General features: G+C 42.0%; 1 protein-coding gene across 7 annotated transcripts in view; it reads left to right on the top strand.

Moving 5' to 3' along the window:
• The window catches only part of IQCK (IQ motif containing K), a 120,883-nt gene that overhangs the window by 50,934 nt on the left and 44,987 nt on the right, over nucleotides 1-24,962 (top strand). For 6 of the 7 annotated variants that reach the window (XR_002144397.2, XR_002144396.2, XM_034670312.1 and 3 more), the window contains one exon: nucleotides 6,284-6,368. Coding sequence is in view for 5 of the 7 variants with exons in the window: in XM_034670312.1 (XP_034526203.1) it covers nucleotides 6,284-6,368 (85 nt within the window). In the remaining 2 variants the exon portion in view is untranslated. Of the gene's footprint in view, nucleotides 1-6,283; nucleotides 6,369-12,184; nucleotides 15,577-24,962 lie in introns of those variants that run through there. The other variant, XM_034670313.1, reaches the window with a different exon arrangement.

Below are 24,962 nucleotides of genomic sequence, written 5' to 3'. Positions count from 1 at the left end.
GAAGATCAGTCTGGGGGCGCCTGGGTGGCTCAGTTGGTTGAGTGTCCAACTCTTGATTTTGTCTCAGATCATGATCTCAGGGTCCTGGGATCGAGCTGCACATCAGACTCCACACTCAGCAGGGACCCTGGTTGAGATTCTCTCCCTCTCCCTCTGCCCCTCCCCCTGCTCACATACACACACATGCGCACACACAAACACACACACACATTGTCTTTCTCTGAAATAAATAAATCTTTTTATGAAAAAAGATCACTCTGGCAGCTGGCAGGGGAGTTGACTGAAGTCAGCTCCAACAGTACAAGTGGCCAGTGGGAGAGCCTAGGGCAGGCAGGCAGATGATGGCAGCTTGGAATGTGGGAGGCAAAAAAAGGTTGGATTTGGGATATTTTGATGTTGGAAGATTCTCTCCCCTTGCCCCCACCTCCTGCCTCCATGGTGTGCATGCTCGGGCACTCTCTCTCAAATAAATAAGTAGATCTTTTTTTAAAAAATATGAAACTTCCTTTTTATCTTTTCCCCAGTAACTGCCCTATCATAGCACAGTGGATCTCCCTTCCATCTGGGAGGCAGCCCTTTAAATAACTTTTTGGACAAATTCCATAAGTTCCTTGTCACTCTCTGTTTTTAGACGGTCTTATTTCACTGGATTCATCCCATTTAGTTTTAAATCCTTAGTCCTCAATCTCATCCTAGATGTAAACCTCATCTTCCTCCTCTTTCCCTAGCTCCAGCCACAATTGTCAATGATTCAGGGGTCCCTGAACTTTGAAGGTGGACAAACTGCCTCTCTATTTTCATTAGCCTCTAACTGAGATTTAGCCTCACTTTTAATCATGAACGTGGGCAACAAACCTCAGGAGTGTCCACAGTACCGGTGTCTTCATCACTAATAGCAATCAGATTTTTTCACATCCCAATCTAGTTGTTGCAGTGATCCTGAAATATCATTTACTCTTGTCACTTCTTCCAAATAACAGTAGCTAATTGACCTGCCATTAGCTCTTCTTACTTACTGCATATTCTGGAAGCACATATATTATTATATCGCCAACTGGGTTTTTTAAAAATACTTTGAAAACTGTATTGCAATATAATTGGTTTGCTTTGAAATATTTACTTTCATATTTTATTAAATATTATTTAGAGAAGAAATCCAAACTGCCAGTGTAAAAAGGGATCCACGACACAAAGCCAGTTAAGATCTCCTTCAAGAGATTTGGAAGCTGTGAAGAGGGAGGTGGTTTGCCCTTCCCATACACCCACCCCTGCCCAGGTTCAGGTTCCGGAGCAGGAGGAGGGAGATTGGGAAGGAGGCAGGTCTCCTTCAGGTTTTCCTTTAGTCACATTGGAGAAAACATGTAATCCATTAAAAAGAGACTCAATACCACAGCACTCTGGGCATGTTTATCAAAACGCATCAAGTATCACAACCTTGATTTTCAAGATGGTTCTATCTGCAGGGTGGGCACGTGGCCTTCTCAAATCATTAGGTGAGCTCTGATGACTAGACCTATATGCCAATTCCGATGATGGGGCTGGTAAAATGGGAGTCAATTCTGTGTTTAACTTAGGAGGGTGATTCAGCTGATGCTGACGTAACAACTGCTTGTTGGTCTCCCAGGGTAGAGTTAGTGAGGGGGCGAAAGCCAGATCACATCCTAGTAACCATGGTTTCTAAACACACTTTAAGGCTGCTGGAGAGTAATGTAGCTGGCTCTTCCTTACTGGTTTTCAGATCTGTTCCTCACATCATAGAAAAGAGTCCTATGAGACTCTCTCCTAATGGCTGGTCACCGTATATCTGGACACCCCATTCCAGATAATCTCTATTATACTTCTTCCAAATATCTGAAGGTTATTACTCAAGACTGATGCCTCTACCAGAATGTTTGGGAAACCATTTAAGGCCGAGGGCAGGGACTGGATAATCTCTTTTGCTGTTTATGGTGGGTAGATGTTATCAAATACTAGGCCCTTGAAAGGCTTTATAAATGATGGTTGATTTAAGGCCTGTGTCATTTTGTAAATGGCTTTGCATCAGGATTTTGCTCTCATGTTCCAAGAAAACAACTTAATCTCTTACCTAATGAAAAGCGGTTAGAATTTGAATTCCAAGATTCAGTTTTCAATATAAAGCGAGCTTTTCTCCTTTCTGCTTTATTCTGTTTAAGTGCCATTTGGGGATGGTCCCTCTTGTTTTAGAACTGGATGCAGAAATTCATAAAGACTAATTTCTCAGATTTCCTTGTGTATTTTGAAAGCATGCTGCCGCTTCTTTAGGTCCTGCAGATCTTTTACTTTGCACCCAAAAAGGAGGAAGCAATTGTGTGTTTATGCATACACACAGAATCAGAAAAATAAATTCTCAGAATTATAACATCAATTCTTATGATTCAAATATATTTGATTCACATTTAAGAAAAAAAGAAAAGTGGGGCACGTGGGTGGCGCAGTTGGTTGAGTGTCGGACTCTTGACTTCCGCTCAGGTCGTGATCTCAGGTTTGTGAGATGAACCCCTGAGTCAGAGCCCGCTTGAGATTCTCTCTCTCCCTCTTCCACTCCCACTCATGCTCTCGCTCTCTAAAAATAAATAAATAAATCTTTAAAAAAAAAAACCGGATAAAGGATAAGGACGTGACAAATGAACATTACCAGTAAGACAGATCTTGGAAACACACTCAGTGGTACTGTTTTGCCTGTTAAAACATGCAAACCCGTCTGCTCTGGGGACTCCCTTGAGGGAGGAGCCTCTGCTGCTACCTTCTACTTTGATTGACATGGCACCTTGTCCCCCTCCTGAGTTCCCCAATGAATGATGAGTGGTCACCTCTACTCCATCTCTATTTTTATTTGACCTGAAGCCAGTTGCACTGATTCCAAAAAAGAGAAAAGGACCTGACGTGGCTTCTATCCCTTCAAGCTGGCCTGCTGAAATGATTGATAATTCCCAGGGACTACTCTTGGAAGATTAAGTCCTTTTCATTTGGCCTGATTTACACTGGCTCTCTCACACTTACTCTTGGTTTGGGAACAAGACAGTGCCCCATTATTTAGCCATGAAAACAGGGATGTCACTAAAGGTGGCGTCATATTACTGCTTAAAGGCCTATTAGAAATCTCATTTTGCTTTTTGGAGATTCATTGTGATGCAAAGCCATTCTGGGTTTCATTACTGGTTAAAGGCCTTTGTTGGGCTGGCCCAGCCTGTTGTCCCAAGATTTGCAGTTCTCCTTTCCTACTGCTATTCCAAAACAGGAATACTGTTACTTTGAGGATTTCATGACATCAGTAGAAAAAAATATACTTAAGGCAGGAAAATTGCAGCAGAACAGAAAGGCGCCATCAAATCTCCCCTCAGATACAAGTGACAAACTCCACTTTGTTCTGCTGTCCTGACATCAGATTTCCCTGTGGAACGTCAGACAAATGAATACCTGCCAAGTTATTACTGTAAGAATTAACGAAGAGGGCATTTTCTATGATTACAGCTCCCCCCCCCCAGTTTTTTCTTCTAAGCAAATGACTGTGTTTTCTTCTATTAAACACGCACAGCTGCGAGACCCTGAATTCCACATCAATGACCTTGTGAGCTGCCTTCTCTTCTCCTTAGGCCATTCTCTGTGCTTCCTGGGCCAAGAGATTCTCAGCAGGATATGGTCAGTGACCTTGAATGAGTCACTTCACACCTCTGTGCCTCAGTTTCTTCATTCTAAAAGAAGGATAACAATCACTCGTTACTCAAATTGTGAGGATTTAATGAAATAATGTATGGAAAGTGCTTAGAACACTGTGCCAGGCAGAGAGGCTCGTTCCACAAACATTTACCACGTACCCACTAGAAATGGTGTCCCTACCTCTAAGGTCCTCGCTGGCTTTGATGTCTTTGATTCTGGAATAATTCCTAAGCGTTGGGACTACCAAGAGGAACAAACACAGGCCAGTCTCTGCCCTCGAGGAGCCTTCAGTCCGGTTGAGGATTGGGCTATTCATTAGATAACCACACAGAGTTACATCTCCAAATTGGGCCAAGGACTAGGAAGGAAAATTACACAGAGCTCCACTGGGTCCTAACCTAATCAAAGAACGCCTTTCCATAATCGGAAAAAAGAGGAAGAGTGAACCGGGAGGAAGAAGTGTCAGCCCCCTCACCTCACCTTAAGGTTTTGAGCCCCTACCGGAGGGCAGATGGGCCCCACACCCTGAGCATGGCTTAGCTGGAAGAGCATGGGCTGGGTTTCAGTGCCCTCTGGCCCACCGGCTGAGTGTCTTTGAGCACCAAACTGCACAGCTGTACATAGTGCCCCTGGCTGGGGAAGGGGGATATTGGAGGCAGAGGAAAGCCCCTCTGCAAAGGCCCTGGGGTGGGAGGGCACTTTTGAAGAACTGAAAAGGGCCAGCATGGCTGGAACACAAGGAGCAAGCAATGCTTATAGGAGGGGAGTCCAGAAAGCTCTTAGTAAATATCAGCTAGTATTAATGTACGATAATGTTAGTCTTGTAAATCCATTGCCAGCACACCAAGGTCTCCTTAGAAACACGAAGTTCTCTCCAGAAGCCATTGATTTTTAACTAGTGAAGGAGAATTACTTCAGAGATGTGATTCGTTGGTGTCACACAACTGAGATTCCAAGAATAAGGACAATGGATGAGTACAGACATTTAGTGTGGAAAGCAGGCCTCTGGCAAAATGTGAATGCTCCACTGCAGCCCAGTGAGCCAGGTATTACGCAAGAAGAAGTGAAAACAAAAAGAGAACCAAACAAAATTTTTAAAAAGCCACCACATCATGCAAATAAAAATGGAAACAGAACATTAGGGAAAGGTTTCTAACAATGCTGTCATTTTGAGGGTGTAATTATCTCTCCAAAGAAATAGAAGAATCATCTTTACTTGGTCTCTTCGAAGGGACCTGCCCAGCCCAAGACCCAGAACCTGGGAACTACACCACACTCCCTTGAAATGACCTCAGTAACCCCAAGATTCTTCTGGGCTTTGATTTCTTTGATTCTGGAATAATTCGAAAGCACATTCATTCATTCAAACAAATGTGCTGTATCAAGGGTGGGTTGTTGTTGTTGTTGTTTTAAAATCAGAGTTTAGAGAGAAATAAAACCACACATCCTGGAGAATCATGTAATGTTGCCACTTAGCTTTGCAGTCTGTGCCATGCTCGGCATCTGCGAGTGTTTGCCCAGTGAAATGTCTGGTGTCAGCAGAGCATTGAGAGGGAAGCCTAAGCCTTGGGATCTGATGGGGCTGGGCTCAGATCCCAACCAGGCCACCTACAAGCTGTGTGACCTTGGGTAGGTTAGTCAACTTCTCTGTACGATGGGAGTTACTATAAACTCAAAATGATGGCTGTTGTTAGGGAGAACTCTGAGGCCAGGGAACTTAGGAACCCCTCACTTTGCCTTTCTGGGGATCCTGCCCTGGGAGCAGCCTCCACGTGCCCCACATCCTTTCTGAGGTTTATTTCTTTGTATTATATTTAAAAAGGCTTAACTTGGCTTTTCAGAGGTAGCTGTGCTTTAGAGAAACGTGAGGAACCAAAATTAAATCATACTTATAAGATCTTGTCAGGAGTTAGTGTTTCTATGCAACTTTAGGGGGGAAAAAAGAGCATTTCCCCAATGATTTTTAAATGTGGTATCTATGATCAAACATCCCATCACAATCTGAAAATTCCCACAAGAGCAAACAATGTCAACTGACCCAGCACTTGAGATATTTTATTGTCTATTAAGATGTAGTAGCAGAACTTAACTTAAATGTGCCTGAATTCAAGCCACATTAAACAGGAATGCGCACACAATTTATCAGAGATAAATTCCAATATTTTTGCCTTCAGGAAAGAGATGAACTACTTAATTTCCCTTCAGTAGAAAGGTAGAAAAAGAATCCTTTATTATGTCTCTGTCATAATGCAGTATTTAAAAGTCCCCCCTGCTTTGTCTTTTATGTCTACAGAATCTTATGGATGTCCCACCTTTAGGACTCGCATGCAGCTTTAGCAGCCTGAGTGAGCCCTTTGAAGCAGAACAGGCTAACAGTGATTTAAGATTATGCTGGTTAAAAACAAAACAAAATGAATCCATCTAGGATTTTTAAAATAAAACATACTAACTCAGTCCTAACTTTTCTATCAAAAATGGCATTGTTGCTTTCTAAGAATGGAAATGGACGAGGCAGTTAATCAGAGAGGCCATTATCTTGTCAAAGGGCTTGACGAGGCTGAAGGATGGATTCTCATGGGCATAAGACCATTTTATTGCTTTTCAGCCCCCGGCCGCCGATCCCACTTTCCCTCCTGCTGACAGAAGAAGAGGCAGCACTGTGCATTCAATCCTTCTGGAGAGCCTATCTGGTAAGAGTCACGTGCAATTATGGCATTTTGCCTGATGGGGAATTTTTGTGATGTGGAGGGCCCATGGGAAAACTGTTAGATGAATTTGAAATAGAGGGTACTTAAGCTAACATCCAAAGCTCAGAAATAGGATTCTCTGTAAAATACATCTCAAAGAGTGATTTAGAATTTTTACCAAAACTTATGTTGCAGTGGTTATTAAAAATACCCTCCTTTTAATGTTGGGTTGACTGGCCTGTATTACCCAAAAAATAATATCATATCCATGCAAAGAGCAATACCATGTTCATTTTAGGAAAAAAAAAAAAAAAGAAAATTACTCAGAGCAAATAAAAATTTTTGAGTCACTGAAATTATTACCCCAAAATAATCGTTGTTGGCATTTTGGTATAAAAATTTCCAAACCTTAAAAATCTTAATGGATAGGGTAGGGGATGGGCAAAACAGTTGAAAGGGATAAGAGTACACTTACTTTGGTGAGCACTGAGTCATATGTGGAACCATCAAATGGCTATATTGTACACCTAAAACTTATATTGAACTACATGGGAATGAAAATGAAAAAAATAAAATAAAGCTTAAAAAATCTTAAAAGACAGAATAACATATAAACACGTATCATATGTTAGAAGGAACCTTTTCTTTTGAAACCTGTCTTTTCTAGCCATTGGTTAGTCCCAGTTTATCATTATTATAATAAATGCTGTAATAGATATCTTTGTGCCGGCATCTTTGCACATTTTCTGGTTGTTCATGTAGGACAAATTCTAGAACCGGAATTTCTAGGTCAAAAGGCGAGTTCCTTTCTAAAGTTCCTGATCCGTATTATCATGTGGCCCTTCAGGAAGGATGTACTTTGAAAAATTCTTACCAAATACATATGAGAGTGGCATGTGTATCTCATGCTAAAAAGTGTACATCCTCTTCAATTTGTTGGCAGAGTATCAACATTGAGAAGCTTCCAGGTAAACATGAAGCTCCCATTCTAAGTAGAAGCATGTCTCCACCCAAGTTGGAGTGTTAAACATCAGTGGAATGAGTTTAGATTGGATTTCAGGGGTGGTAAATCACCACAGGAAAGGTCTCAGTGGATTTACGCAGAGGCCAAAGATGCATGTTGACGCACTCCTCAGAGTTACCACAGGAGAAGTAGGCTGAGGGGAATACATCAGCAAACAATTCTCCATGAAGAAGTTAGATTTCTTCTAACGAGGTACAATTAATAAATCAACAAGCAAAATATTTGTTAAATGACCATTAAGTGGGACTGTCCTTTATTACAAGGAACTTACTACTGTCTCAGGCAATATCGTCCAGTCATTCCCCTCCTTTTGTACATGGCACATTCCTGAACACCTGGGTCGAAGTCGGGCGTGGAGGTTAAATAATAGACTTGCACATTATAAGGAGTAGTTTGTTCCCAAGGAGTTAAAAACCAGTTATAAAATCCTCTATTATACGCCACGATTTGGATATAACTTTTGATGTCATAGGTTTTCAGCATTTCATACATATTTTATACACATGGTCTTTTTCCTTCATAATCGAGTATCAGCAAGTTAGTTTTAGTTCAGGGATGCCCAACATTTGGTGAAAAATTTCTGGCTTCCACGTGCTTTCTAAGCTCTGCCTTTGTCGTCAGCGTATTTCATTTGTAAGACTTACACTTATTACACTAGAATTAGCCATTTTATTTTCCCATTTTCTGATCCTTGTAATGAAACCGTTAAGAGCAAAATGCGATAAAATAGTGATTTTCAAAATTTCCTTTCTTGGAAACAGCAAAGCCCTTTCTTCAAACCAAATCATACTCAGAAGCCTGGAATATAACCAGTATGTTAACAGGAAAAGAGGATGTTCTGTCCCGGATTCTCCCATGCAATAAGACTTTCACACACAGGGGCCTGTGTTATAGGCACAGCATGAAAAACAGAGACACATCTTTCTCTACTTATCATGGGCTTACATCCTTATAGACCCATTGTAAGTGGAAATATTGTGAGTTGAAAATGCGTTTAATACACCTAACCCACTGGACATCATAGTTTAGCTTAGGCTATAAACATGCTCAAAACATTTATGTTTTGCGTTGGGCAGAATCATCCCCTATAAAGTCTATTTTATAATAAAGTGTTGAATAGCTCATGGAACTTATTGAATACTGCACCGAAAGTGAAAAATAGAATAGTTGTATGGGTACAGAATGGTCATCAGTGTTTTGACCCTGGTGATCAGCTAGTTGACTGGGCGCCACAGCTCACTGCCACTGCCCCGGATCGTGAGAGAGTATCGGACGGCATATCGCTCACCCAGGAAATGATCAAAATTCAAAATTTAAAGTACAGTTTCTACTTAAGGCATATGACTTTCAAACCATTGTATAAAGTGTAATCATTGTAAGTTGGGGCGGGGGGACAGAGGGAGTCTGTAGTCTGTAAGACAGCTGATTCAGCTCATCGCACCAACAAACACTGCCATATAAAAAGATGTCAAAATGGCTCAAAATTTAACTGGTTATAATACTGTCATCACGCAATAGCTAGAAATGTTCCTTATGGTACAAAAGATCTGTATAGGGCTAAGTGTATACTGTGTGAGAGTGAGGGTTGTTCAAATCCAAATGTCCAAATTTTTATATATATATATAAAAAGGTTGCCAAGTAGAGAGGGGGGAAAATCCTAAGTTGTTGCTAGAAGGAAAGATGTCTGATATGTGGGATGACCTCAGAAGCTTCCACAAAAAAGGAGTGACTTGATCTCAGCCTTAAAAGAAAGATGGGACACTAGAATATCAGTTGGGAACAAGATGGTATCTGGTGAAGAAATAGCATATGTATATATATACATATATATGTATATATAATACCATTTTTTATTAAAACACATGCTGTATAGGAGCACCTGGGTGACTCAGTCAGTTAAGTGGCCAACTCTTGATTTCAGCTCAGTCGTGATCTCGGGGTCCTGGGATCGAGCCAGGCTTTGGGCTCCCTGCTCAGCAGGGAGTCTGCTCTCCCCCTCCCTCTGCCCCTGCTCGTTCTCTCTCTCTCTCTCTCTCTCTCTCTCAAATAAATGAAATCTTTTAAAAAGAAAAGGTATTGACAAGCGGATCCTAAAATTCATATGAAAATGTAACGGACCCCAAATAGCCAAAACAGCCTTGAAAAAGAACAAAATTGGACGACTCATACTTCTCTATTGCAAAACTTACTATAAAGGTATAGTAATCAAGTGCCAGTGGCATAAGGACAGGCATAGATCAATGGAATAGAATTGAGAGTCCAGAAATAAACCCTTACATTTATGGTCAATTGATTCTTAACAAGAGTGCCAAGACCATTGGATGGGGAAAGAATAGTCTTTTCAACACATAGTGCTGCAACACCTGAATGTCCACCTGCAGAAGAATAAAGTTAGATCCCTACCTCACACAATATACGAAAATTAATCCAAAATTAATCAAAGACCTAAATGAAAATGCTATAACTATAGAAGTCTGAAAAGAAGACATAGGTGCAAATTTTCATGACTTTGGATTAAACCACAGTTTCCACAACAAAAAGCATAAGCAACAAGAGAAGAAAAATACATCGGACTTCATCAAAATTAAAAAGTTTGGCTCTTGGGGTGTCTGGGTGGCTCAGTCGCTTAAGCCTCTGCTTTCGGCTCAGATCATGATCTCAGGGTCCTGGGATGAAACCTCACATCTGGCTCCCTCCTCAGCAGGGAGTCTGCTGCTTCCTCTCCCTCGGGCCCTGCGCACCGCAGCCGCCCGCTTGTGCTCGCCTGCACTCTCTCTCTCTCTCAAATAAATAAAATCTAAACAACAACAACAAAAACACCCAAACTTTTGGTTCTTAAGAATACCATCAAGTCAACAAAAAGACAATCCACAGAATGGAAGAAAATATTTGCAAATCATATATCAGATAAGGGTCTAATATCCCGAATATATAAAGAATTCTCACAACTCGACAAATAACCCAATTACAAAACTGCCAAGGGATTCGAATAGACACTTCTTCAAAGAATTTATGCAAATGGCCAAGAGGCACATGAAAAGATGTAGGAAATGCAAAACAAAACCACAGTGAGACGCCACTTCACACCCACCAGCATGGCTCGAATCCAAAAGACAGTAACAGTGTTGGAGAGAATGTAGAGATCTTGGAAGGGCTCACACACTGCTGGTGAGAATGGGAAATGGTGCAGCCACTTTGGAAAGCAGTTTGGCAGTTTGTCAAAAATCTAAACATTGAGTCACCGCTCCATGACTCAGCAATCCTATTCCTAGGTATATATTTAAGGTAATTGAAAGCATCTGTCCATGCAAACACTTGTACATGAATGTTCGTGGAAGCATTACTCACAACAGCCAGAATGTGGGAAACAATCAAAACGTCCACCAACTGATGAATGGATATGTAAAAAGTGGTACATCCAGATGATGGGACGTTACTCAGCCATAGAAAGGAATGAAGAATGAAGTACCGATACATGCTATGAAATGGATGAACCTTGAACACATTATGCTAAGTAGAAGGAACCAGACATAAAAGGCCACATTTTCCATTTAAATAAATGTCCAGAATAGGTAAATCCCTAGACGGAAACCAGATTAGTGGTAGTCAGGGACTGGAAGAAGAGAGGAACGAGGAGTGACTGCTAACAACGGCATTGTTTTGGGTGATGGAAATGTTCTGGAATTAGGTGATGGAGATGGTGGTACAACTGTGAACAAAAACCATTGAATTGTAAACTTTAAAAAGGGTGCTTTTTATGTTATGTAAATTCTGTGTAAGCAAACAAACAAATGAATAATAATGGGAAAAAATACAAAGCAAGCCATTTCATACATTTTAACCATGTGTTCTTCTGACACAGGTCTTGATTTTTGACCTGATTTTTTAACAACGAACATCCTAAGACCAGAAAAGGGGATTTTCAGGAATTCACGAAGTGTTCTCTCACAGGCAGCACTAGCACAAACTCCCTCTCCTTACACACTCCCATGTAGTTTTATTGCACTTACCATGAAGGGTTTGCAATTAATGAAAACCTTTACTTGAACTTTCTTAAACACCGTGAGGGAAAAATATAGCCCCCCACAAAATTGTTTTGTATGGTAAACTATGCATACCATGAAATTTACCATTTAAACCGTTTTTTAGTTGTTTAGTTCAGTGCATTAAGCACATTCAAACTGTTGTGCAGCCATCATCACCATCGATTTCTAGAACTTTCTTTTCATCTTTCTAAACTGAAACTCTGTCCCCACCAAACAACTCCTCCCTATGCCTTCCTTCCCACAGCCCCTGGCAGCCACCCTTTTATTTTCTGTCTCTATGGTTTGACTACCTAGATACCTCATACAAGCAGAATCATACAGTATTTGTCCTTTTGTGACTGGCTTATTACTTCACATAATTGTCGCATGTGTCAGAACTTCCTTCCTAAAAAGGAGGAAGAAGACTGAATAATAATAATATTCTTGACAGGAAGTTTTAAAATCCAGAAAGCTGACATCCTCACTTGTTAACATAAAACTAGCTGGACATCTCATAAAAATATATTTTAACCGACCACATTAAAAGAAATGTCACATGGTATGAAAAGCTACGTGTGGTGAACCATTCTTGGTAGCTGTGACTTTATAATTAGCCTTATAAATAGGTTCCTGGTAGTTATTACTAGATGTTAAACACATCTGTAAAAGTAGACATGCTCTCGTTCCTTCTTTCCAAAATACTAGGTTAACAGTTAGAAAGCCAGATTGTTTCAACATGCAAAACTGAACTTTTTTTTTTTTTTTAAAGCTGTTTGGATATTGTGAATGAAGCTGGTCTTCTGAACACTTTCCTTTCTTAAGTGTGATTGGTGATAAGCTGCATTACCACATCGGTGGTGCTCTTCTGCTGCTGAAATGCTGGATGTTACAGGTGACCATGAATAGAGAAAACTCTGCTCTCCTGTGAAGTTCAAATGAGGTTCCCATGGGCCATAAGGATTGAAATTTCTTGATTTAGGAGGCAGAGACCAGATAAATCCACTGAATATTGATTCTGTCTAAATAAGCTTCGGGTGTTTTATGCCTTCTGCCCATTTGTTTTATTTTATTCTAACTCAGCCTAGACTCCAGCATGGCATACAGTCTTCCCTCCTCCCAGGATCAATGCCCCCTCCAGGCACTGTGACAGGTGACAATCACAAAGCCCATCAATCATGACTGTTTTCATTCAGCAGCCCCTTTGTGGCTTTGCAAAAAAAAAAAAAGAAAGAAAGAAAGAAAGTAAAATACTGGCAATCTCGATTTCCACCTGCAGAGAACAATGAGAATCTGCATTTATACCTTTGTCTATTGTGCACTGAGCTGGGGTGGTTGACGTGGCCCTGAGGAGAAACAGCTTGCTATAAACAAAGAGTACAGGTTTAGAGTTGGACAGCCCCCCTCCCCCTGGTTGTAGAGGTGGGTCTGTGCTGGCTTAGACACTTGAATATTGCATCCCTCTGGCTACCGGGTTTAGTTCATGACGGGCAAGGGACCTAAATCAGGCCAGTCACACCCAGTGAAACCATCCTGGGAGTCTCACCGGAGTTGTTGAGACAGAGCAGCTTGCTCGGCATGGGGGTTGCCGGGAGGCCAGGCTATCCGCACACATCTTGCCACTGAGTAAAAAACCTGACGGAAAAGTGACTGCAGAGGCAAGAGGGCTGGGGGCTAGGGGGCGCTGAGCCTTGAAGGCCATGGAGCACCTGGATTCAGCAGTGCCAGTAAGTCTCTTCCAGATGGGTTTCTGTCACAATCTAGAGTCCTGACAATGGTCATTTTCAAGACAAAAAGTTCTAGACTCTTGATTACTTGCACATGAAGAAGGATATTGGCACAAAATAAAAATCTGGGTCAACTCGTGTAGAGAAACCATTCCACATTGTCCCAAGGAAAGACTGTGGCCTATATGGACTTGCCTATAGCTGGAAAGGGGAAGCCTACCCCAAGGAGCAAATTTTTCTAAAACATACCTATTATTTTTATTGTTTAAGTAATACATTTCCATTGTGTAAAAAAGGATAATACATAGAAGTTTTTTTTTAATTTAATGTATTTATCCTTCTAGAATTTTTCCTGTTTACATAGCAAAATTGTAATGATAAACACTGTTTTGTGCCTGCTTTTTCCCCTTAGTGATATATTGAGAATCTCCTTCTTTGTCAGTACATCAAGATCTGTCTTACAAATTGTAACGGCTCTATGATGCATAATTTATTTAACCAGAGTTGGACATTCTAATTTTCACTCCTATAGAAAATACATTATGAAAAGTATCCTTGTTCATATGTCCTTGCACACTTATCTGATTTTCTTTTATAAGGTTAATTGCTAGAAGTGGAATTGATGGCTCGAAAAGTAAGCACCTTTTTTCCAAGTTTTGCCAATAATTGCTATATTACCCCCTAGAGAGGCTGGAGACTAGCTTCTAGACTTATTTACATGCACCAGAAATATAGACAAATGTACCCTGGTGTAGGTCTTGATGGGAGAGTGAAGAGAGGAAGAAGTAAGAGATTGGGACCATGAAGTATGTCTAGGGATGTTGGAGTTGCATGAACACTGTGCAGGATGGTATAAATGGGTAAAACAGTGTGTCCAGTTGTGTGGGTTGTCCACTGCACAACTCTGTCTAGGGAGTACCATTTGCTGTCAATACAGCAGAACTCTGAGGCTAGAAGAAGCCTGGGAGGGGGCGACCTAGTGGCCACTTGTTTTATCTTTCTTTTAATCCCACTGGGCTTGGTATCTCCTGGTCTATTCTGATAGCTAGAGGCCAGATAAGTGAAGATTGTCTCTGTGATATAATCTAGATGCACTACCAGAATCAGAGTTTCCTTCCTGAAAGCGTGCAGCAAGTTTGAGATTAAGTAAAATGTAAAACAATTAATATTCAATAATGTAGCAATTATAAAATAAAGACAGGGCATTTACTGAATGGAATATTATTATGTCAATACTAAAAATAATAAACAGAACATAGTAACAAGACGAAGATTGCCATGGTACATTAGGTGAAGAAAGAATAAAATGTCTTATATGTAGATTATTTATAATTATGTTAAAAATACGGATATGTAGATAGTCCACTAGAAACAAATATATAAAAAATATTGTAGTTGTTCAGAGGTAGGATAAGGAGTGACGTTTTTGCCCTCCACTTTTTTCTATTTTTCAAATTAACTGCAAAGAATATATTGATTTTACAGAAGAATAAAAATATCATCTAAATAGAGACTTGGAAACCTACATCCAACCATGATACTTTTTGTAACCTTTTCCTCTTTAGTTCAAATTTGGCATCATTAGACTATTATTCCTGAGCCTTTTTAAGGCTGTGTGTGTGTGTGTGTGTGTGGTTAGAAAAGATCTAGGTATTTATGCTCAAATAATATTGTAGGTTGCAAGGAAATTTGATTATTTTGCCTATAGCCCTCCTGTTACAGTGTTAATTAACAAGAAATAACACACCACAAGTCATTTGGAGAGCGGTTTGATTTCACGAACAAAGAAAGCCTTTCACAGCACATGTGTTAGACTTCACTAGAGAAAACCCATCGAATCAGCCAACAATTTAAAAGGCAGGGGAGAAATATTGCCATTTCTCTCTTCAGAGCATTCTGAAGATTCTCAATGAAAAGTGGTGTGTGTTCCAAAAGAATTGAAAGTGGGGTCTCAAATATTTGTATACCTGTGTTCATAGCATTGGCACTACTTAAATCATGGAAGCACCTCAAGTGTTCATCGACACATAAATGGATAAGGAAAATGTGACATATACGTGCAATGTAATATTACTCAGCCTTAAAAAGGAAAGAAATCTGTCATATGCTACAACGTAGATAAGGCTAAATGAAATAAGCCAGTCGCAAAAAGACAAATACTGTATGAGTCCACTTACATGAGGACTTAGAATAGTAAGAATCATAAAGACAGAAAGTATAAGGGTTGTTGCCAGGGGCTAGAGAGAGGGTAAATGGGGAGTCAGTGTTCAGTGATTACAGCTTCAGCTTTACAAGATGGGAAGAGTCCTGGGGAAGGATGCTGGTGATGTTTGCACAACCATGTGAGTGGACTTAATACCACTGTACCGCACGCTTAAAAATGGTTAAGGTGGTAAATTTTATGTTAAGTGTATTTTACCACAATAAAAAAAAAAAAGCAAGAGCTGGGTGTTCTACTGTGTTTGATTTGATTTAACTTGATTTTCCCCCCTGAAAAACCATTCCTTTCTATTTAGAGATGACCTATATAGTTAGGTAGGAAATGGGTGACAAAAACAGTCCAAGATAAAAACCAAGCAACTGTGAAAATGCTCTTCAAAGAAGACAAAGTCTTGTAGTTCCTCCCATATTTTTTCTGCAGAAAGCAGAAATTCCAAGTCGAGGCTCTGTACTTAGAGGAAGAGAAATTTTTGTCCACTTCAGGCAGCTGGCTGGGCTGTTAGGCGTGACCAAAAAAAAGTTGTTTTTGAAAGATCACTTGAAGGTCTCATCATTAGCCCTAACTTTCTTGTTCTGGAAAGCTGTGCCTGAGTGGAAAGACTTCTTTTATTCTGTGTAAAACGTGTCCTATGGCTCCTTGTTAATAATATGGACTCTACCAGCAGACAGATCTGTTTGAATCTGTATGTCGGGTTATTGATGACTTTGAGTGGATTATTTAACTTCTGAACGACAGTTTCCTACTTGTAACACAGAATTATTTATGATTCCCACCTATGAAGGTGGAATCAGATGGTTAGTCCACATTTTGGCCTCAGCACAGTGCCAGGCACATAGTAAATCCACAATAAATGTAAACTGTTGTTGTTGTTACTGTTATTATTTGACTAGTATTACTGGTTCCATCTTACTTCATGGGGCATTTTTTTTTTAAGCTTTATACCCAACATGGAGCTTGAACTCAAGCAACCCCGAGATCAAAAGTTTCATGCTCTAGCCTGGGCTATCCAGGCACCACCAGGGTATCTTTTTAAAAAGCCAGCTAGTGGCCTCCTTCTAGTTCCTCAGGGATACCAAGCATGCGCCTGTCTCAGGGGCTTTGCGCTTGCTGTTTGTTCTTTATACTTGGCAACTCTCAATCGTGGTAGCTTCTCTTGCTTCATTCAGGATTCTTCTTGAATGTCTCTCCTGGTTACCCTTTCTAAAACAGCACCCACTCATCATTCGCCAGCCTCTTACTATGCTTTGTTTTCTGCCTATCACTTACCAATTACCTGACATTGTATTGGATATTCATTTGTTTGTCCATTGCCTGTTGCCCTGACCAGAATGCGAGCTCCAGAAGGATAGAGGTTGGTTGACCTGTTCATCCCGTATCCCCAGCCCCTAGAACACTGTCTGGCACATGCTAGGTACATAATAAGTATTTTAGTGAAGAACTGAATCCCTTAAATGATCTCTCTAATGAGGGCATTTGAAAACAGAACAAACTGTTTTTGTTCCATTTCAAAGCCCTTCTCTGGGATTTATGCAGGCGCTTAAACACAGACTTTTGTGGGGAGGTGCTTTTGTCCCAGGATCCTTGAACTCAACAGCTGTGCTCGTTAATCCCCCAGAGATTACACTTGAGTAAAGTGTATTCATTTTAGCGTTGGTCTTCGTGAACCGCCTCTGCACCAAACCTCATAATGTGAAGAAATGAAGTGTATTACGGGAAGTTACGATCCCCAAAACAGGCTTGAAAGGACAGCATCAGCCAAAGTCTCACTGGGTATCTTTAGTTCATCTGCGTATTGGACAGAAAAGATTTTCTTCATTCGGAATTTCTCTTCTGAGTGCTGATATCTGCTGGCAGGTGGGCAGACTTCGCTGGCAAAAGTCAGACATTGTATTGTGCAAAAGGAATGCTAAAAATGGGGCACTGCATCAAATTACCCCCAGTTTTCCTCTTGATAGTGCACAGCCATGTCTCAGCCTCAGAGGGACTGGTCACGACCTTTGTGATTTGATAAACAATCTCTGCCCCAGGTTCCTCTAGTGGGAAGTCCACATGGAAAGATTTATCTTCTTGTGGGATCTTCTTGGTGTTTGCTGGCCGATGGATATAGTTTCAGTCCGTTTCACCTTACCTTCCCAACCGGAAGATCGAATCCCAAAGATCCCTTTCCTTTGGGCTATCTTGGAGGTATTTGTGAATCCTATGTAGTGAAATTGGTTTTGAGCATTTTCTAACACGTGGAGAGTGTTTATAAACTGTTAGGGAGGTCAAGGCCACCTTTACAAGTCCCAGTGATTGAATGGAAGAAAACTCCTGAACTTCTCAACATTGTAGAGGCCTTGGTTTTAAGCCGAGGATTCTGATATTAGACTGCTAGCATTTGTGGTGAAATGCTCCCAAGGATGGCTGCTGTCAACCCTTCTGCCAGTTCCGCTCAAATAAAGGCCTTATGCCTTTCACTGATGTGTGACTCCATTTCTTCACTCTTTCATCTGACAAACGTGCATTGAGGATCTTCTTGCCAAGAACAGTGCTGGGTACTTTACAAACAGAGCTCATCTGTCCCGTGACGAGCTCAGAGGCAGCGATAACAGGAAGAATGATAATAATATTAAGAATAGCAAAATCTAGGGGCGCCTGGGTGGCTGAGTTGGTTACGTGGCCAAGTCTTGATTTGGGCTCAGGTCATGATCTCAGGGTCCTGGGATCGAGCCCCACATCAGGCTTCCCGCTCAATGGGGAGTCTGCTTGAGATTCTTTCCCTCCCCCTCTGCCCCTCCCGTGCTCCTGTGTGCACGCTCTCTCTCTCTTCCTCTCTCTCTCCCTCAAAATAAATAAATACATCTTAAAAAAAAAAAAAGAAAGAAAAATACCAAAATCTAGTATTTTGGGTTACTTGCTAGGTGCCAGGCACCGAACTAAGCATTTTACAAGCACTATCTCCTTTATGCTTCATGCTGCTCTTATAAAGTAAGCAGGTGTGTGCTACTATTATCTCATGTGGAGATGAACCAACCAAGGCTCAGAAACCCTAAGTGACTTGGCCAACATCACACAGTGATAAGTGGTAGGGCCAGAGTTTTAAGCTCAGACCTGACTGTCCTCAGAGCCCCATCTCTCTCTTTAAAAAACAAAACAAGGGGCGCCTGGGTGGCACAGCAGTTGGGCGTCTGCCTTTGGCTCAGGGCGTGATCCCAGCGTTATGGGATCGAGCCCCACATCGGGCTCCTCTGCTGTGAGCCTGCTTCTTCCTCTCCCACTCCCCCTGCTTGTGTTCCCTCTCTCGCTAGCTGTTTCTATCTCTGTCAAATAAATACATAAAATCTTTAAAAAAATAAATAAATGAATAAATAAAAAACAAAACAAAGCAAAACAAAGCCATTTTGCATTCCTACTAGAAATGTATGAGAGTTCCCATTGCTCCATGTCCTTACCTGTACTTAGTATACTCAATCTTTTTAATTTTAGCCATTTTAGTGGGTGTGTAATAATATCTCATTTTGTGTGTGTGTGTGTGTGTGTGTGTTTTGGTTGGTTTTGTTTTTTTAAAGAGAGAGAGTGGTGGGGAGGGGCGGGGGAAGGGGAGAAAGAATCCCAAGCAGGCTCTGTGCCCAGCACAGAGCCCGATTCGGGGCTCAATCTCACAACCCTGAGATCATGACTGGAGCCGAATCAAGAGTTGGATGCTTAACTGACTGAGCCATCCAGGTGCCCCAAGTGTGTGCATGTGTTTTAATCAAGTTTATCAAGATATACATTACACACAGTAAAATTTACCCTCTGTAGTGTATAGTCTTTCAATTTTGACAAATGCATACAGTATAACTACCCCCATAATAAAGGCATAGAAACATTTATATCATCCCCCCAAATTCCCTCAGGCTGTCCTTCTGTAGTTAACCCCTGCCCCCAACCACCAGCCTCCGACACTCACTGATCCATTTCTGTTCCTCTGGTTTTGCCTTTTCCAGAATGTCAAATAAGTGGAATCCTAAAATACATAGTGTTTGTATCTGGCTTCCTTCACTGGACCTGATGCATTTGAAATTCTTTCACATGGCTCTGTGTATCAGTAGCCTCTTCCTTTTTATTGTCGAGCAGCATGCCACTATAACACCCCAGTAAGAAGGGGTTCTCAATCCTGGTGATTAATAAACATGTGTGAGTTTAACAGAAGACTAGTTTATTTATACCTACTGATTGCAGTGGTTTCAAGTCGCGCCGTGTATCAGGGTCATCCTTGGAAAGATTTTATTCTTAAATTCTAATACCCAAGGCCACATTCCCCTGAGATTCTTGTTCAACTGTCCAGAATGAGAACAGGAGATGGGCTGTTTTTAAAAGACACCCCCCCCAGGTGACACTAACATATAGCCAGGTTTAAGACCCACCAATGAATTGGAATCTACTTTGCAGCCTACCAGTTGGATGATCGAGGACAAATCACGACCCTTGGAATCTCAATTTCTTTCTCTTCAAGTTGCAAATAATAATAGTTGCCCAGTCTAACTCACCAGGTTATCATAAGGATCAAAATGTTTTCTGGTGGTGACCCATAAGAAGTGTCCTATGAACTCTAGCTGCAGAAATGAACGGTATCAATATGGATGTAATGATCCCTCCGTGTCTTTCCTATTTTGGAAAGTACCAGAGGTTCTATTTCCTAAACCAACGAGAGAGGTTTTCAAGAGCAAATGGAAAGAGCAATCTTTCTCTGTCGGTTTTATGTGTACTATTAGATTGCCTGATGTATAAGAGTAACTGGAACAGATGGAGATGAGAAGTGGGATAAACACACGCCTTTCCGACACAGTGGGGATGCGGACAGAACTGGGCATGGCTGGAAACCACCATCTTCTGCCGGATGGGTTAAGTCAGCACATTTGCAAAAAGTAAACACTGATGTAGCTGAAAGGACAAGGCAAGCCAAGGTGTGGCACCAAGGATACAATTACAGGGCAGCTCCTGATCCAGTCCTTACCTCCGGGAAGAGTGAGAGGAGGGCCCCTTGTCAGCAGCAAACATCATATGAAATAAGAGGTCATTTTACAACCGCATCTGGCCACCTCAGGACATACTGCAAGGAGCACCGTGTCGGTTTGGGTAGGGAAAGGAATGGCCATCTTTGTATGAAAAAAAGTCTTTCATTGATATTTTTATTGTAAAATAGCAGATATTCATTGTAAACAAAACCCAAGCCATGTAGAAATAACGTCTTAGCTTGGGCTGCTGTAACAGAACACCACAGACTGGGTGGCTGAAGCAACAGACATTTATTTCTTACAGTTCTGGAGGCTGGGAGGCTCAAGATGAAGGTGCTGCGTCGGCACGGTCAGTGTCTGGTGAGAGCCCCCTTCCTGGCTCGCAGAGGGCTGCCTTCTTGCTGGGTCCACTCACGGCAGAGAGAGAAAGAGAAAGAGCAAGCTCTCTGATTTCTTCTTCTTTTTTTTTTTTTTAAGATTTTATTTATTTGAGAGAGCGAGCGTGCAAGAGCATGAGCAGGAGGATGATCAGGGGGAGAGGGAGACGCACACTCCCTGCTGAGCAGGGAGCCCAACATGGGACTCGATCCTAGGACTCTAAGATCATGACCTGAGCCGAAGGTAGATGCTTAACCGACTGGGCCACCCAGGCACCCCTCTCTGATTTCTTCTTATGAGGGTACTAATCCCATCCTGAGGATCCTACCCTGGTGACCTCATCTAATCTAATTACCACCCCCAATACCATCACATTGGGGGTTAGAGCTTCAACATACAAATTTTGGGGAAACACCTTCAGTCCATAACAAGTACTTTAAAGTTAAATGTGGAACTCTCCATTCCTGTCCTACTCTAAACCTGTTTCCCAGGCGAAACCCCTATTAACAGATTGGCATGTATCTTTTTAATGTTTTCCTTTTGTCTATATGAACATTTATGTGTATGGATTATATTGTGTTTTTTATAAACATAGGATATTTATTTATTTATTTATTTAAAGATTTTACTTATTCATTTGACAGAGAGAGAGACATCCAGCGAGAGAGGGAACACAAGCAGGGGGAGTGGGAGAGGAGGAAGCAGGCTCCCAGTGGAGGAGCCTGATGTGGGGCTCGACCCCAGAACTCTGGGATCACGCCCTGAGCCGAAGGCAGACGCTCAACAACTGAGCCACCCAGGCGCCCCAGGATATTTATTTTTATAAGTTTGGGCTGACGCTCTACAGCCTGCATCCTGCCTTTCGTTTAGCTTTGAGGATCGCTTTCCACATCAGCACACGTACATCTATTCTGAAGGAAATAGATTTGTATTTGTATTTGAAGGAAAACACCCTACAAATGTAGTTGGCAGGTAGGAACCTGACTAAGCACTTTCTCATTCAAAATACTTCCAACCCGAAGTGAGCCCTGGGATGGCAGGACCGAGGGAAGCTTTAGGAGTTGGTGTCGATTTCTAGTTCCTCAATAAGTCCAACAATCAGTGACTTTAAGGGCCAGCCTTTTTCCTTCTGCTTTCTTGTGAGTGTTGGCTTCCGCAGATTGCTGGTCAGCTGTACAGCTTTCTTGGCTTCCTCTTCCTTCTTTCCAGAGAGGGGTGTCTTCTGGTGCAGCTGTTGGAGGCGGGGTGGGGGGGGGAGTGCATTTCCTCCCTTTGTGTGTGTCATTAGCCATCTCTCCGGCTTCCCTCTGGGGACAGCTGCCCAACCAGGTGAGCCGGTGTCATTTCAAGCAGCACTTCCGTTCTCAGGCAGGGGGTTGGTTGTCGTTTCTGGATGACGTCTGATACGACCCAGGTGAAGAGGGTTGGCATCTGGCACAGAGACAATGGCACACTACTTGGCGCAAGTCACAATTTCTTTGTAAAGGATATGCTGCCTACAATTCCGGTTCAAAACAATTGTTTTTGTAATACTTTGCAATTTTTTAGGCTAACTTGAAGGCAGTATAGCATAAAGGTTAAGCAAGCATGCTCTGTAATTAGATCAATTCATTCACTGATATTCATTCACTAGTATTTATTGGGGACCTGTTATGTGGCAGGCAGGCATTGGTCTAGATGCTGGGCATACTGCAAAGAATAAGACCATGTCCCCGCCCTCAAGGAGTTTGCATTCTTGCAATAGACTGTAAACAGGTATGAATAAATAGGTAATATAATGCCGAGAAGTGTATCAGCTAGCAATTGTCCCAATAATGCTGCTTAACAAACCAGCCCAAACTCAGTGGCTTACAACATACATTTATATCCTACTCACATGCCAGCAATTCAGCCAGGTTTCAGCTGTTCTAGGTTGGGTTTGGCTACACTTGGATCTAGGCTGTTGTGTTCTATGTAGTTTTGTCTAGGGTCTGTCACTCTTCTGAGGTCAGTAAGCTACCAAGGGCATGTTCCTTTTACGGGAGAAATCAAAAGCTTTCAAATGGGTGAGGAGAAACACAGTGAGTCTTAAGACCTAGCCTGGGGACATGCCACTTCCCCACACATTCCACTGGCTGAAATGAGTCATGTGGACAAGCCCAACATCAATGAAGCTGAGAAGAGGGACATATCCTCACTTAGTTTTCATCAGGCCAGCATCCATGATGACTCCGCAGTCATCCCCACCTCCCGGTATTCACATTCCTGGGGCATCCCTTCCCACAACTATACCAGGGTTGATATGTGCAGCCTTCCTCTCTCTCTCTCTCTCTCTCTCTCTCTCTCTGTCTTGGATCATTCACTCTGGGAGAAACCAGCTACCATGTCATGAGCAGCCCTACAGAGATGCCCACATACAAGAAATGGAGACCTCCAGCCCATAGCTGTGTGAGTGAGCCTTCTCAGGTGCAGCTCCTCCAGCCCCATCAAACCTTCAGGGGACTACAGGCCCAGCTAACATCCTAGCTGTAACCTCATGAGAGACCCTGAACTAGAACCACCCAGCTCAGCCGTGCCTGGATTTCTAAGCCTCACAAACTGTGTGAGATAAGAGTTCATTGTTGTTGTGAGCCACCAAATTTTGGGGGGTCATTTATTATGCAGCAAAGGAACCTAACACAATAACTCAGGCTACTGTAGAGAGAGCAAACTGTAGGGGATAGAAATAGAAGCTGGAAGGGCAGCTGGATGGCTCAGCCGGTTAAGCATCTGCCTTTGGCACAGATCATGATCTTGGGGTCCTGGGATCAAGACCCACGTGGGTCTCTGCACTCCATGTGCAGAGTCTGCTTGTCTCTCTCTGCCCCTTACCCTACTTGCTCTCTCTCTCTAAAATACATAAATCTTGAAAGAAAGAAAGAAAGAAAGAAAGAAAGAAAGAAAGAAAGAAAGAAAGAAAGAAAGAAAAGAAAAGAAAAGAAAGGGAAAGAAAAGAAAGAGAAAGAAAGAAAGAAAGAAAAGAAAGAAACAGAAGCAGGAAAACTATTATAATAGCTACATCCCTGCTACTCAAATTGTGGTTCATAGACCAGTGGCATCATCTTCACATGACAACTGGTTGGAAATGCAGAATCTAGGCCCCACCCCAGACCTCTCAAATTAGAATCTATATCTTGACAAGCTGCCCCGGTGAGTCTTTGGATGGGAAAGTTTGAGAAGCAGAGCTGGTAGCTGGAGTGCCATGATGCGGGTTTGAATCTCAGCTTATCAACCCTGTGACCTTCAGTAAATTACTTAATTTCCCTAAGCCTCTGTTTTCTTTCCTGTAAAATGAGTGTGATGAATAGTGTTGCCTTCACAGGGTTATAAGTGAGGATAGAAAGGAAATGGTGCAAGTCAAGTGCTTAGTATAGTGCCTGGCACATGGTTAGGGCCTCATAAGTGTTAGCTCTTTATTGACTTGATCTGATCCATGTATTTTCTACCCTAATAGTTCCTGATCATTTCTAATGATTCACTTTAATTTTTTTTATTCCCTGTCAAAGAAAATCCTATCAAAGAAAATCCTGTTTCGCAAAATGTCCTTGAGCTCATCAGAAAGACCTTTGTGCCCAGCATGATCCCAGCGATACCCCATAATGAAGGCACCTGATTTCCACCATCAGTTCCCAGGCCCAGTTCTCAGGGCAATTTTCAGCGCCACCCGGCAAGCCAAAATAGGCCACAGCACTATAAATAGTGAGTTTAGGCTGCTTGGGGCCTAGCTTCCCAGGCCAGACCCTTCCCCTTCCCCCTGCCTGATCCTGTGGTTTTTAAAATATACTCTGGGTTATACCTGCAAGTGGAGTTTTCTTAATATGCCCAGAAAATGCTTTGCCAACTTCCCAGACTGTCTGCAAAACCCCCCTTTTTATTTGCTCAGTTGCAACATATCCCAAATATGTGATGGAAGCTGATAAACCAAACTCCCAAGTGTGTTGTGGGGAGTAAATGAGGAAACTACATACTGGTGGGACTGGCGACAGAATGTGTAGGGCCTAGTGTAAAATGCAAATGCAGGGCCCCTTGTTCAAAGTTTTAGGAATTTCCAGATGGTGACAGCAAGAGTTTTAAAACAATGTGACACCCTACTAAGCAAGGGCCTGTGCGACTGCCCAGGGCAATGCCCGTGAAGCCAGCCCTATGTACTAGGCGCATCTGACGCACCCGGCTATTAGTACCAGCCAAATTCACAACTTTTCTGGAGTCTGTCTCTTTGAAGGGCTA

The sequence above is a fragment of the Ailuropoda melanoleuca genome, chromosome 10, assembly GCF_002007445.2.
Source record: "Ailuropoda melanoleuca isolate Jingjing chromosome 10, ASM200744v2, whole genome shotgun sequence".
Classification (NCBI taxonomy): domain Eukaryota; kingdom Metazoa; phylum Chordata; class Mammalia; order Carnivora; family Ursidae; genus Ailuropoda; species Ailuropoda melanoleuca.
The sequence above is the reverse complement of the archived record's forward strand: the minus strand, read 5'-3'. Positions and strand labels throughout refer to the sequence as shown.